The sequence below is a fragment of the Pundamilia nyererei genome, unplaced genomic scaffold (assembly GCF_000239375.1).
Source record: "Pundamilia nyererei isolate P.nyererei 1_Seehausen unplaced genomic scaffold, PunNye1.0 scaffold00055, whole genome shotgun sequence".
NCBI classification, from domain to species: Eukaryota; Metazoa; Chordata; class Actinopteri; order Cichliformes; family Cichlidae; genus Pundamilia; species Pundamilia nyererei.
This window is the reverse complement of record NW_005187456.1, coordinates 325,354-339,025: the sequence shown is the minus strand read 5'-3', so window position 1 is coordinate 339,025 and position 13,672 is coordinate 325,354. Positions and strand designations below refer to the sequence as shown.

Here is a 13,672-nt window from a genome sequence, read left to right as displayed (position 1 = left end):
TTACGAACATCACATTGGATTCAGTCGGGTTTTAATAGCACTTGAAACAATGCATATTGTGGATATTTTATCTTTTATACTTAATTTTTGTACTTTATACTTTTATACTTAATTAAACAATTTCTAGTATCTAATCTAATCTGTTCATTTATATTTTCAGAATTTTGAATTTAAAAAAAATTCAAATTCAGCCTTTTATGAATATGAATTTGCAGGCCGAATAGTGCTTTATTCTTAAAGCTTCACGTGTTTCACAAATGAAAACAATAGAAACAATAGAAACATCCGTTGTGAGGATGGATTTTTTTTAGAATAAAGGAGTTTTTTAAACTTTAGAGCCACGACTGCTGTGTTTTCTGTCTTCACACTTTAAGAGAAGGACTTCTCATATTTGTTGTTTCTGAATATTTCCTGCGCGCATTGCACGGTTCAGACAGTCACATTAGATCAACGCTAACTTCATTCACACTTCAGTGACAACTGAAGACGAAACGACTCTAACACACTCACACACCGCGCGCGCTCAGGCGGGGCTTAGAAGAAGAAACACCGTTGCACACGCACGCGCGCAAATAGAGAGGGGAGGGTCTCCGCGCGCTCATCTCTCAGTTTCATTGACTCCATGTGAAACTCTGCTCAGCTCAAGTTTTCACTCTGTTTTTTCTGTTTTTAACATTCAAACTCTCTCGTCTTAGTTCTTCTTTCGTACTGCACGTGTTTGCCCGAATAAGAACACACAAGTCTCGTGCGAAGCCGGTCCACGCACGAGACTCTTTAGGAGACTTGGGGAGCAACAGGAGGATTTACGCACGAGCGAGACCCGCGGGGAATAATAAAGTGGATTTAACGGAGACGTCTTTCACGCGCTGCGGTTCTCCTGAGTCTGTCAGCCCCTGGACCTGTCTGACCCGGGATAACAGCTGTCTGACCCGGGGTAGGCTTTCTGCTGTCTGAGCGTTACAGTAAGCGAAATGTGGACCGTTTATACAGTGAATGACTGATAGAGCTGATGAAGAATCAAACAATGCTGAGGAGTCAGGCTGAAAAAAATATTTCTGTGTTAACGGTTCAATGAGTCTGTAAATAAACTGGTAATAATGGCAGCAGTCGGTAAAGTCATAACTCTTCATATGACCCAAAAGCTTGGGGGTCCTCGACATTGGAAACTTGACAACAGTGTGTTTGAATGTCTGGACCATTAGTTTTTAACTAGCTGTTATTAAGCTCATGTTTATTTAGAAAAGCGTAACTTTGTACTTTACTCTGTTAGAGCAACCACAGCCCAGCATGATTCAAACAGGCTAAAATAAGCAAATTAAGATGAATAAACAAACCCAGAGAAACAAAAGCGCAATGAAAAATAGATTTAGCAGTTTTCCAATTTTGGAAAATCGACTTGATTGAATTTTTTTGTTCACTTTTAGACAGGAAGAAAGATTGGCAGCACTCTCACTCACTCTTTCTCCTGCTGTATAGATTAGGAAACAGCCAGATGACAGTTAGTTGAGCTTTGCATATGGGCTGGAAGCAGGGGGAAACTCATAGCCAGAGCAGACAGCAGAAACACTTAGATTTTTGCACTGATGGAAAAGTAGATGTAACTTTTCTTTAATTTAACCTGAACAAATTAAGTGATTTCCTCTGCTTTCAGTCTGTGGTTGGATATAAGCAACCACTTGCTGTGGTTTTTTATAAAACCAGACACCAGAGTACTTCACAAGGGTGTGTCTCCTAAGTAACTCTGAGACTGTCTGACAGTAGATATATATCAGCATGGGGGTTTTTTGGTTTAATCATCCGGTTATCTCATGTCTAGACTCAGTGAAACATTTAAACATCAAAAACTCATCCTTTAATTAGAGTGCATTTTGTTATTTACATATGCCAAAACTCAGGCTGACATACTTAGCGTGCTAATAGTCTGTGTACTGTGGTGTTAAGTAAAGTGATGCATGCTCGAATTAAACATACTTTGTTCTCATCTAAGGTATCGATTGATTAACTGCTCATGAATTAAGTAAATTAAAGCTGATTTTATTCTTTTTTTTAATACATTTTCTGTTATTTGTTGGGAAATTACAACAACAAACAAGTCATTTGAAATGAGTGAGAGGATGAACCTGTGCAATTTCCCCTTTTTTCAATAAAGTCCAGTTAAATGAATTACTGATGTCCTACAGTGGAAACGCTGGTAATAACCTCACACTTGTGGAATGCCACATTTTGGGCAATCGTCACATAAATCCCACTCAGACACAACTAAACTGTGAAAAGAAAAATCTGGGAAAAATCTAAAGGAAACTTTAAAGATTTGCTTCAATGACCAACTGTGTAGCGATAAAATGTAAATTGCCGTACTCATTCAGCATAACCTCTGTTTTCTTCTCGCAGTTTGCCCTCCATCATGAAGGTCTCCGCGGCCAGTGTGTCTGCACTGGTCATGGTCTTAGTTCAGACCCTGGTTCCTCCTGCTGCAGGATACAGTCTGGATCAGGACCACAGTCTGGAGTTTAAAGGCCCGCCTTCCTCCATGTTCGGATACTCAGTCCTGCTGTATCGCCACAACACAGAGAGCTGGTCTGGATCACTACTAGTATTCACATTATTGGTCTAGTAACAACTCACCAGCCCCCTCCAACCCTAACCCTGACTTTTGATCTGTTTATCTACTACTGATTGTCCACTGATGTGCCGTTGCTCATCGTAAACTACATTTCAAAGAATGCTACATGCTAGTACCTCACTCATGCAGTTTAAATTGTAAAATAACTCACAGCTGTTTTTACAGTCTTATTCTAATTGATTTAATTGCCATAGTAACGCTCCGTAAGCTGCCATCTTCACACAGTATCACTTTGTGTGTGTGTGCCCACACCAGTTAGCCAGTTCTTGCCAATGAGAGCAGCTCTTTGATGCTTCACACACAGATGCGATTTAGATACTTGAGACAAAGACAAAACCAGTGCTAAATGCCTCTCTTTCCCTCTTTTAGGTTAGTAGTTGGAGCGCCAGTCGCAAACACATCCTCCGATCATTCAGTGTCTCCAGGAGCTGTTCTCCGCTGCAGCATCACTGCTGCTGGACCCCGGAAATGCCACCACATGACTGCTGGTGTGTGTTTTTGTCAGCCTTTGCGTTTAGTCTTTTCCCCCTGCGTTACTCCAGCTGTTGATGGAGATGAAACTCAGATGAGAGATGCAAGTTCAGCCAAAACATCCTTTATTGTGCTAGTGTTATAAACACATAAATTTAATAAGTCTGGATGTACTGTAGATGCTATATAAGGTGAGTGAAGGTGATATGCTGACAGTCAACCACGTATCCATGTGTATGCAGATATGTCTTGGTGTGGAAAGACGTGTGAAGCCGAGCAAGATCACCAGTGGATGGGAGTCAGTTTATCCAGACAACCTGAAAAGGAAGGGGGACACATCCTGGTAACGCACACGCACTCTCTCTGTGCTACTTAGGTTTTTCCCCCATGTTATTGATGCTCAATGAGCGACACTAAACACGTTTTTCTTAGTTTTATCATCTTCGTTGGTTCAGCAGTTTCCTCAACATGATCGTTGTTGTGACTTTGGTGTTCTTGGTGGACTTTCTGAAACACCATTTGGACATAAAACACGTGGCCTGTGGCAGTTCTGTCAGACAAACCTCGAGTTTTAACAAAATGCTGTTCACCATTCTGGGTGAAGAGTGGTTTTTACAGTGTGGCTGTTCAGAAAGGCTGTAAACTTTTGGTATTTCCAGTGAGGTAGGCAGGATGCCATAAAACAGACACCATCTGAAAGACTGCAAATGCCAGCAGATAAGAGTTCGCAGTGCTTAACATTTCAGGGCTAGCGATGGTTGGTGGTGTGCTTTGAAGGCATGGTGCACATCATATAATTATATAAAAAAGGTATTTTTTAACAATTTTTATGGAAATCCCTTTTAGTGCTGGTTATGTAAAATACCTTCTCTGTATCATTCAGCATTTCAGAGGAGCCATTGTGCTGTTAGGTTTGTTTGATGCTGGGAAAGTGGTAGGTAGTCAGACTAGATTAGTAACATTACCAATGATGTCCACAATTCAGCGCTCACTGAGCTATTAGCAGATCCTGCACACTTAGGGATGTGTCTCTTTTTTATTATAGTGACAAATGAATATCCTTTGCACTTCCTGTTTTACTCTATTATGATTCACAACATGAAGCAAAAAGAGGGAGTTAGAGAACTCAGAGAAACTAATCCAAGGTGCAGGGTCACTGTAGAGAAACCGTCAACGCACGTTAGAACAGTATCATAAACAAACTCAGAGGTTATGGACTCTTATTTTTTTAAACAAAAATCCATTTTACATCCAGCTTTATGACAAAGAGTCAGCAGTCATTAAACAGCAGGTCAGTCACTTAGAAAGCCTGAAACATTTGCACAACAGACAGCAACATTTGAAAAGCCTGAAGGCATTTCTGTTACACACAATGGAGGCAGTGATGTGATTGAGAAAGTATTTACAGCACCTAATGTCTCCTCACTGTGATCGTCTGTGTAGCACAGGGGGGGAAAGAAGCAAAGAAACATACAGGAAAATGATAATGTTCAGCACACACACACACAGTTTTTGTTACAGTGACTTAGGTCATGGGAACAACAACACTTTGCTGCCAACGTGTGACTTAGTAATGAGTGCATGTCACATGTTGTTTGTGTGTGTGTGTTTGTGTGTTTTCAGGCCTGTGGTCACCGCTGGAAGAACGTCTTCTACTCAAAGAAAGATGGTCAGAACAACAAGCTTCCGAATGGGGTGTGTTATCGTTTTGGCAGCGACATGAAAACTTACAAGGCTATGACCCCCTGTTACAGAGGTACACACACACGCACACATGCTGCTCTAATGGTTACACTTATTCCTCTCTTCCTACTAGAGAGAACAACTTTTTGACCTAGCAACCTTTTGTAGAACAGGGTAAAGAACTACAAATTACATGATGTCAATAAAGGTTACAAACATACAGTTGTCATAGTAAAACGAAACTCACCTGCTGACATTTCTGTGGTTTTACATATCAGGACATAATATAAATAAAGTGGCAGGTCTTAAAATTACACAGTGATATTAATTATTTAACAGCTATTAAGTCAAAACAGACACAGTCCTGATTTTATAGGAATTCAGAAGGTAATTAAGAGCCAGATGCATCAGACGTCGGCAGTTTGCTGGTCTGGAGCTTTGAGGTGTGTGTTAACACAATGCTCAGGAGAAAAGACATCACAATGATTTTAGAGAAGCTGCCCATCAGTCAGGGAAGGGTTCATTTATTATTACACTGAGAGAGTTTATTCACAAGTGGAAAACATTCATGACAGCTGTCAGACTTCCCAGGAGTGGACGTTCCAGCAAATGCACTCCAAGGTCAGACTGTGCAATGCTCAAAGAAATTACAAAAAACACCAAGAGCTACATGTCAGACTATGCAGGCCTCAGTTAGTAAGTTAAAAGTTCATAACAGTGCAATTAAAAAAAGACTGAACAAGGATGACTTATTTGGAGGGAGAGAAAACGGGACAGTGCTGAGTTTGGCAAAAACAAACAGCATTTCAGCCCAAACACGTCGTAGGAGTATTCTAGAGTCAAACGTGTGGACCTCTGTCCTATATTTAAAGCCTGTACCAAACTGGATCATGCAGTGTCCCAAACGCAACAGAAATCTGCAGCTTCATGGCTGACAGAGGAGAAGAATCATAGTGTTACAATATCCAAATGTTCAAACCTCAAGCCGACTGAAACGCTGTAGCAGGACTTTAAGAGAGCTGTGCATGAACAGCCGCCCCAAACCTCAATGAAGGGAAACATCTTATAAAGCAGAGTGAGACAAAAAGACTCATGAAGTCTTTTTTACTTAGTTTTTCACACACTGCTTCTGCATTTTGTCTTCATTTTTTGTTAAATAAGTAATGTGACAGTCCAGTATGTTGTGTTATTGTACATCTCAGGTTATACGTACCCAATTTTAACATCTGGTAAGGACTATTTTTTATTTTGCTTGTTATTTTTAAATAATGTCCTGATATGTAAAACCATGACCGTGACTGTAGCGATATGAATGTGTGTGCATGTGAAACCAGCAGCTGTTCAGCTGCAGAGGGATTTATTCGTTTGTTCACCTTCACCTTTTGACATGCCTGTGTGTCTCCTACAGACCACCAAAGGAAGTTTGGGGAGGATTATGGATCATGTCAGGCGGGTATTTCCAACTTCCTGACAGAGGTTAGTAACATAAGCAACACGCTTTGTTAAAATCGTGTCATCCCCGTTTCCTCTTGCAGACTGAATGTGGTCCATCCATGTTTTAAAAAGCCATCTGCTCTCCTCTTGCTGCTCCTCAGGCTATGAAAATATATAAATTCAAGTTTTTTAAAAAAAAAAGAAAAAGAGCAAAACTGTGACATGATCAAATCAGAAGTACAATTTTAAAGCAACATATGTAAGAGTCAATCTAAGATATTCAGCTATACATATAATGCAGCTTAAATAAAGTCATCACATTATAATATAGAGGCTCTCTCTTTCTCAGGATCTGGTCATCATGGGGGCACCAGGGACATCTTACTGGACTGGTTCAGTTCTGGTCTATAACAGCACCAGCGGGAAGATTTCAGCCTACCTCGATAATGACAACACTGAAGCCGTCAAATTTGGAAGCTACCTGGGTACGTAGTCCACGCGCCCTCCACCAGCACTGCTGATGTTAGCCCGCTTCCAGAATACAGCTGTTACCTACCGGTGTTGTGCTTTCACCACAAGCCTCATCAGAGAGAGTCGGTCTGTGCTTCTGTCCCTTCCTTTAAACACAATTCTCGTTCTGCGGCTTGGATTGACAAAATGTGAAGGTGAAGCTCTTTGATTGCTGTTCACTCACACGCTGTAGCCACCATGTGGGGGTAAAAAGTCTCACGCCCAAAAGGTGATTCACTGATAGGTGTTCACATAAAGCTGATGTTGGTCAGAAGACTACCTTAGTTCCTGTTCATGCAAACATTTCCTGCCACTTCACAGCAACGCCGCTGAACACCGGGATTCATTCCTTGCTGTGAGACTCAAACAAAGGAAATGTTCTGTGCTTTGTTAAATATAGTCTGATCTGGTCTATAAGAGACAAACCTATACAGATTTTAGGGTAAGTTTTAAATAAAAAAAAGCGAGAAGAAGCAGCTTCCAGGATATGCTATCACTGGTACAGCTGCTCATGGCTATGCTGTGTGCTGTGGAGACATCATAACAGGTCACACAGAGGTAGCACTTTTTCTGTCTGTGAATATGATACTCACCTTAGTTTCACTTCAGTGTCCAACTTAATTTTAGTTACAGCTACTGTCATAGATTTCCTTCCATCATTTATGGAGCTTTCACAGAGACGTGAATAATAGAAACAAAAACATTGAGAAGACTCTATCTGGTCATTATTTTACTGTACCTGTTAAAATGATTCCTCCTTACTACCAATAAGAAAACACCATTAAATTAAACTAACAATTAAAGCATTTTTGGCTTTAAGAGAGAGGAACACTGGCTTTTTCTCTTTCTCTTGTGAGATCTGAAGTTGGTGTAAACAGCTTTAGCAAAGGAAGTGGCCAAACAGCAAAAGCTGATTAAAACACAAACCGTAGTTTAGTGTGAGTTCACTTAACCTGCACATTCATTAAAATGTCGAACTAGCTTTGCTAAAGTCAATAAAAGTATTCCAGGTGGAAGTTAAATTTGGAAATGTAAGTACTTTGGCAAGGCAAGGCAAGTTTATTTGTATGGCACAATTCAACAACAAGGTGATTCAAAGTGCTTTACAGAGACATTAGAAACAAGAACAAATAAAAAGCATGATTTAAAATTGATTAAAACAAGCAAATAAACTAACTAACTAATTAACAAACAAACAAACAAACAAACAAACAAACAAACAAACAACAGTATATAAAATCAAAACAGATAAAATCAGAACAATAGATAAAATCAGTAGTTAAATGTAAGTTTTGAAATTTAAGCTTAAAGTGTGGATTTGGTGCTTTATTCAAATGCAGCTGAGAACAGGTGAGTCTTCAACCTGGATTTAAATAAACTGAGTGTTTCAGCTGATCTGAGGCTTTCTGGGAGTTTGTTCCAGATATAAGGAGCATAAAAGCTGAATGCAGCTTCTCCGTGTCTGGTTCTGACTCTGGGAACTGATAAAAGACCGGATCCAGATGACCTGAGGGATCTGGAAGGTTCATACTGGGTCAGGAGGTCACTGATGTATTTTGGTCCTAAACCATTCAGAGCTTTATAGGCCAGCATCATATCCTCTGACGGACAGGCAGCCAGTGTAAAGACCTCAGAGCTGGACTGATGTGGTCCACTTTTTTGGCCTTAGTGAGGACTCGAGCAGCAGAGTTCTGAATGAGCTGTAGTTGTCTGACTGATTTTTTAGGTAGACCTGTAAAGATGCTGTTACAGTAATCAAGCCTACTAAAGATGAATGCATGGACTAGTTTTTCCAGGTCCTGTTGAGACATCAGATCTTTTATCCTTGAAATATTCTTGAGGTGATAGTAAGCTGATTTTGTTATTGTCTTAATGTGTTTTTCTAAGTTTAGGTCTGCATCCATCACTACACCCAAATTTCTCGCCTGGTTTGTGGTTATTAGATGTATAGATTGAAGTTCTTTGGTGACCTGTAATCGTTTTTCTTTGGCGCCAAAGACTATTACCTCAGTTTTGTTTTTGTTTAGCTGGAGAAAATTGTGGCACAACCAGTCATTGATTTCCTCAATGCATTTACCAAGAGCCTGTACAGGGCCTCGGTCTCCTGGTGACATTGTGATATATATTTGCGTGTCATCTGCATAGCTGTGATAGTTTATTTTGTTGTTCTTTATAATCTGTGCCAGTGGGAGCATGTAAATGTTAAACAGAGGGGGTCCCAAGATTGAACCTTGGGGAACTCCACATGTGATACTTGTCTGCTCAGATGTGAAGTTACCTATTGATACAAAGTATTTCCTGTTTTCTACGTATGTTTTGAACCAGTTTAGTACAGTTCCTGAAAGACCTGTCCAGTTCTCCAGTCGTTTGAGTAATATGTTGTGGTCAACTGTATCAAATGCTGCACTGAGATCCAGTAAGACTAGGACTGACATTTTTCCACTGTCTGTATTCAGACATATGTCATTAAACACTTTGGTCAGAGCGGTTTCAGTGCTGTGGTTCTGTCTAAAACCTGACTGGAAGGCATCATAGCAGTTATTCTGTTTTAAGAAGTAACTGAGCTGTTGAGAAACTGCTTTTTCAATGATCTTACTTAAAAACGGGAGATTTGAGATCGGCCTGTAGTTGTTCATTTGTGTCTTGTCAAGATGTTAAGTATTTGGGGACAAACACGTAGCTTTGGTTTCAACGTCAACTGGTTATATGCGTTTTGGGCCCTATATATATATATATATACATATATACAGTGTGCTCTCATCCTCATAATCATAAACTGCATGTGACAGAGATAACCATGCTGTCGCCACCCATTGGTTTGCAGAGTCTCGTTTTAAAGTCTTGATTTTGCATTTTGGCGCTAAATTATCGGCACGCCACGTTATCTGACTTAAAGCAAACACTGTCACTGCTGATAGCTGCAGGAACTAAAAAAAGCTCACGGCTTCACAGTGAACATGTTTTTGGAGAAACTGAGAACTTGCCCTGTGGAGTTTTCTTGTATAAAAAAAGTGTGCATAGCCCAAACGTTATTTTATTTATTGATTGTTCTTTATTGTAAAATATTTGCAAAGCAAATTTAAAGTCTAATTATTACATTGATGTTGGCTTAATAACTTGAGTGCCTTTGCTGGTAGACTGCTCCTTTTGTTTGTGCCTCTTAGATCAGCAGACTTATCCAAAAACATTGGCAGGAATACGTGTCATGACACCTGCATGTACACATTTACATCCCGTGTTGATGCATTGTTTTGCACTTTGTAGCATCATTCCTGTATGGCACAGACATGTATGGTTAGTTTATCTTGTTATTCTGAATATGTGCCTTATACCGCCGAATCACTATACTTTATTAATCCTTGAGCAATTTAGGTGTGTATATAGTCTGATGACGAAAACTTAAACACACACACACACTCGCACACAATATTATATACAAATATACAATATAAGTTACGCATGTTGAAACTGACAGGTGAAACAACTGAAAACGGAGATCATAACATCGCATTTGCAGGGGGTGATTAGATGAACATAGTAAATACAAAACTGAGATCTATATATTTTTCTAATAACATATAGATCTTAATCTGTAAGGATGTTGGTGCAGATTGGCCCATGTGTTAAGGAGGATAAAGGGTACATATAGACATGGCATAAGTCATATTTATTTGTGTTTTCATTTAAGAAACCAAGAGAAAAAACTTCGAAAAAACTATACGAACGCATTTTAGCATATGCATCACCTCTCAGCGTTCATGAGAAACAGGAAGCCAAGCAGAGAGGTGCTATGTTCTGAAAACTGTAGGTGAAAACATCTTCAAGGTTCTCACGGGACGTAAAAACCACAATTACTGCTGAGGAGCTGCTGAAATGACAATTATACAAGCTCAGACTGCAAAATGGTTTCTTCTCACTTATGATGGGGGTAGAAACTTTACTGAGTTTTGTCTTCAGGCCACTGGTGTATGTGGTTATGTGTGTGTGTACACAGGAAACAGTTTCAGGAATTTTTTTTTTAAAGCCTGTGGTTGCTTTTGACTTTTTCGTGTCTGTGCATTGCCACACACAAATGGTTTACCTCAGTATAGATCGACCACATGCCAAACCTGATCTGAAACCTTAACCAATAAATCTAATTTTCACCACTGCTGGTAAAATTGTGTCAACCAACAGACTAGTTTCTACCTTAATTTGCTGTTTCAGGTTGATGTACACTTTGTAAACAGTTTTTATACAGTGTTAATAATATGAATGACATAAGGATTTATTTATTTACACTGAGAAGCAGAAGATTAGCTTAGCATTTAAGTCTATAAATGGGGTAGGAGCTAGCTGAGGTCTATTCACAAGTAAAAGAAATATCCAGTTTTCTCTAAAGATCCATACTGAAAACATTTTAGTCAGGAAGCACAGTATCTGGTAAAAGTTTTCAACTGGGAAGTCCAGCAGCCACCTGTGCGGTGGAAATACGTAACAACATAGCTTTGCAGGTTAGCTGTGAACACAGGCTTGTGCCAAATGAATGAGCAGAGCTCTGATGGTTCCTTCCCTGCTTCACAAGACATTTCCTGAATCGGTTGCTCTAGAATCACCTACCAAGTGAATGTGTACTTGTAAAATGTACTTGTGAATTATGTGACATGCCTGCATACTCGTGTGGATCCTTGTGCCCACAGCTATGCCTCAGTCATGTGAAAAAGCGCCACACTGTGCAAATAGCAGTTTAAGTAAAAGGACAGAATTGTTATTATCAGGCAGAGTATGACAAACATAAGAATATCAACATTTTTTAAACTTAGTGGAGTATTAATATTAAAGTAAACTTCACCCAGGCACTCTCTCTCTGTGTTAGCCCTGTGTCAGACTGGTGACCTGTAGCTGGGATAGGCTCTAGCCCCACCGCGACTCTGATAAGGATAAGCAGATGAGAATGAATGGAAACTTTATCCAAATTAAAGTTTACCTAAATTAATCATGTGCCATGCTGTTGTTCAGGCTATTCTGTTGGAGCTGGTCACTTCCTGAGTCCTGCAAGTGTGGAGGTGGTGGGTGGAGCTCCACAATACAATCAGAAGGGAAAGGTAAGACCTACCTGACTTGCAAGGGCTGCACCGCCAGCCTTCGGCGCATCTTTGGTGCAGTGATGTAAAGATTTCTTATTTGTGTTATGTACAGCAGATGTGATGTTAAATTCAGTGACTGTGTGTATACACGGTGCAGGTCTTCATCTTTACAGTAGACAACAGTGTGCTACAGATTGTCGCCCAAGTCTCTGGAAAAGAGGTATGAAGCTCCTTAGCATTAATGCTCCCCATTCAAAGCAACCGCCTGCTTAGCACTTAGCTCATGTCTTTGTGTAGCTGGGATCCTACTTCGGCTCCAGTGTTTGTGCGGTGGACCTAAATGCCGATGGATTGTCAGACCTGTTGGTCGGTGCTCCGATGGCAACGGGCAACGTGAGAGAAGAAGGGAGAGTCCATGTGTACATCAACCAGGGGCAGGTAGGCAGGAACACTGAGCATGGTATTATTTTACTGTGATGCTCTGATGTGTTGATTGTTTCTGCTGTCGATCCTAATTTCACAGTTCCATACATCCATGTATAACGAGTAAAACTTTCCCTGAAGAGATGAAAACATCTGACTTATGTGACGCTATGAGGACGGGTCTTTGTGAATTAAAAATAAAAGAACCTGATCGTGAACACAGACTTTATTTTCTTTCTTTCTTTACACTGTCTGAGATGACCTGTTAACGTGTCCTGTGTCCTTTCTCAGGCAAAGCTAGAGGAGCAGTTTCAGTTGACTGGCAGCAAAGCCTACGCCGCCCGATTTGGAGAGAGCATCGCAGACCTGGGAGACCTGGATGACGATGGTTACCCTGGTAGGGATCACACGCCGACTGATCTAGAAGTTGTTGTTTTTTTTTATTGGCGCAAGCTTTGGTATACACAACACCGCTGATACTACTACAACCAGAAGTACTGAATATGTGACAGTTAATGCTAGAAGTTTATAAAATCTTCCTTCTTATGCTTCTGAAGACTACTTCTCCTATAAATAATTTTAGTATTAAAAATACATTAAAGGAAATATATATACCAGTAAAAATAAAGATAAATCCTGATGGCAGTACTATTGCAAAATGTAAATATCCCCTTAACTGTCTTAGTGCAAAAAACGTGAAGTCTAAGTAACTGTTGCTTCAGATACTACTAGTCCCACTGCTAATATTACTGCTGGTGAACCTGCCTGCAAGTACTATAACTATTCCTAGTACTACAAATAACAGAAGATTTTGTACTGCAAATAAGTACTATACTTAAACGACTCCTGCTTTTACTGTTTCTGCTCTTGCTACTGCTAACAGCACATGCTCTGCTGTTGCTTCAGTAGCTGTCACAGTAGCACAAAAACCCACAGTGAGCAGCTGTGGGTTCACTTGTGTGCTCCAGGGCACCTTGAGAGTGGTAATTAGAGAGCTGCTCTCTTTACTTTCTGCACAGATCTACTGCATTAGCACAAACATTAGAAATGCTACTACATTACTTAACTGGCTGTTGAGCTACATAACAGAAAAACATGCATGTAGTGATGATGTATTTTAGGTGCCTTACAAGCCAACCAACTACTTGAGACTTCCTGATAAGTAACACAACGCCCTAACACATACATCAAGACCCCTACCTTCTGTGTGTTTGTGTGTGTCTGTGTGTGTGTTTGTACGTGTGTGTGTTTGTGAGAGGGGTGGAGGGTGTTATTATGTTCATTAAACGTTAATGACATACTGTTGTTGCTCTGTAACTGAACATGCCCTCTAATCTGCCACAGCTAGATAACAGGGTGTGTGTGTACCCATGGTCTGGGGACACACTGTATCTGTTCACTAACACACACACACACACACACACACACACACACACACACACACACACACACACACACACAC

The 13,672-nt window shown here is 40.2% G+C and overlaps 1 protein-coding gene across 2 annotated transcripts in view; it reads left to right on the top strand.

The window, feature by feature from the left end:
- Window positions 1-520: 520 nt before the first annotated feature.
- The window catches only part of itga4 (integrin alpha 4), a 25,358-nt gene continuing 12,206 nt past the window's right edge, over window positions 521-13,672 (top strand). Inside the window, exons 1-11 of one of the 2 annotated variants that reach the window (XM_005733759.2) lie at window positions 521-962; window positions 2,392-2,577; window positions 2,993-3,111; window positions 3,337-3,437; window positions 4,718-4,850; window positions 6,186-6,253; window positions 6,561-6,696; window positions 11,720-11,805; window positions 11,945-12,007; window positions 12,085-12,225; window positions 12,502-12,607. In XM_005733759.2, the coding sequence (XP_005733816.1) occupies window positions 2,405-2,577; window positions 2,993-3,111; window positions 3,337-3,437; window positions 4,718-4,850; window positions 6,186-6,253; window positions 6,561-6,696; window positions 11,720-11,805; window positions 11,945-12,007; window positions 12,085-12,225; window positions 12,502-12,607 (1,126 nt within the window). In that variant the 5' untranslated portion in view covers window positions 521-962; window positions 2,392-2,404. The remainder of the gene's footprint in view (window positions 963-2,391; window positions 2,578-2,992; window positions 3,112-3,336; window positions 3,438-4,717; window positions 4,851-6,185; window positions 6,254-6,560; window positions 6,697-11,719; window positions 11,806-11,944; window positions 12,008-12,084; window positions 12,226-12,501; window positions 12,608-13,672) is intronic. The other variant, XM_005733758.2, reaches the window with a different exon arrangement.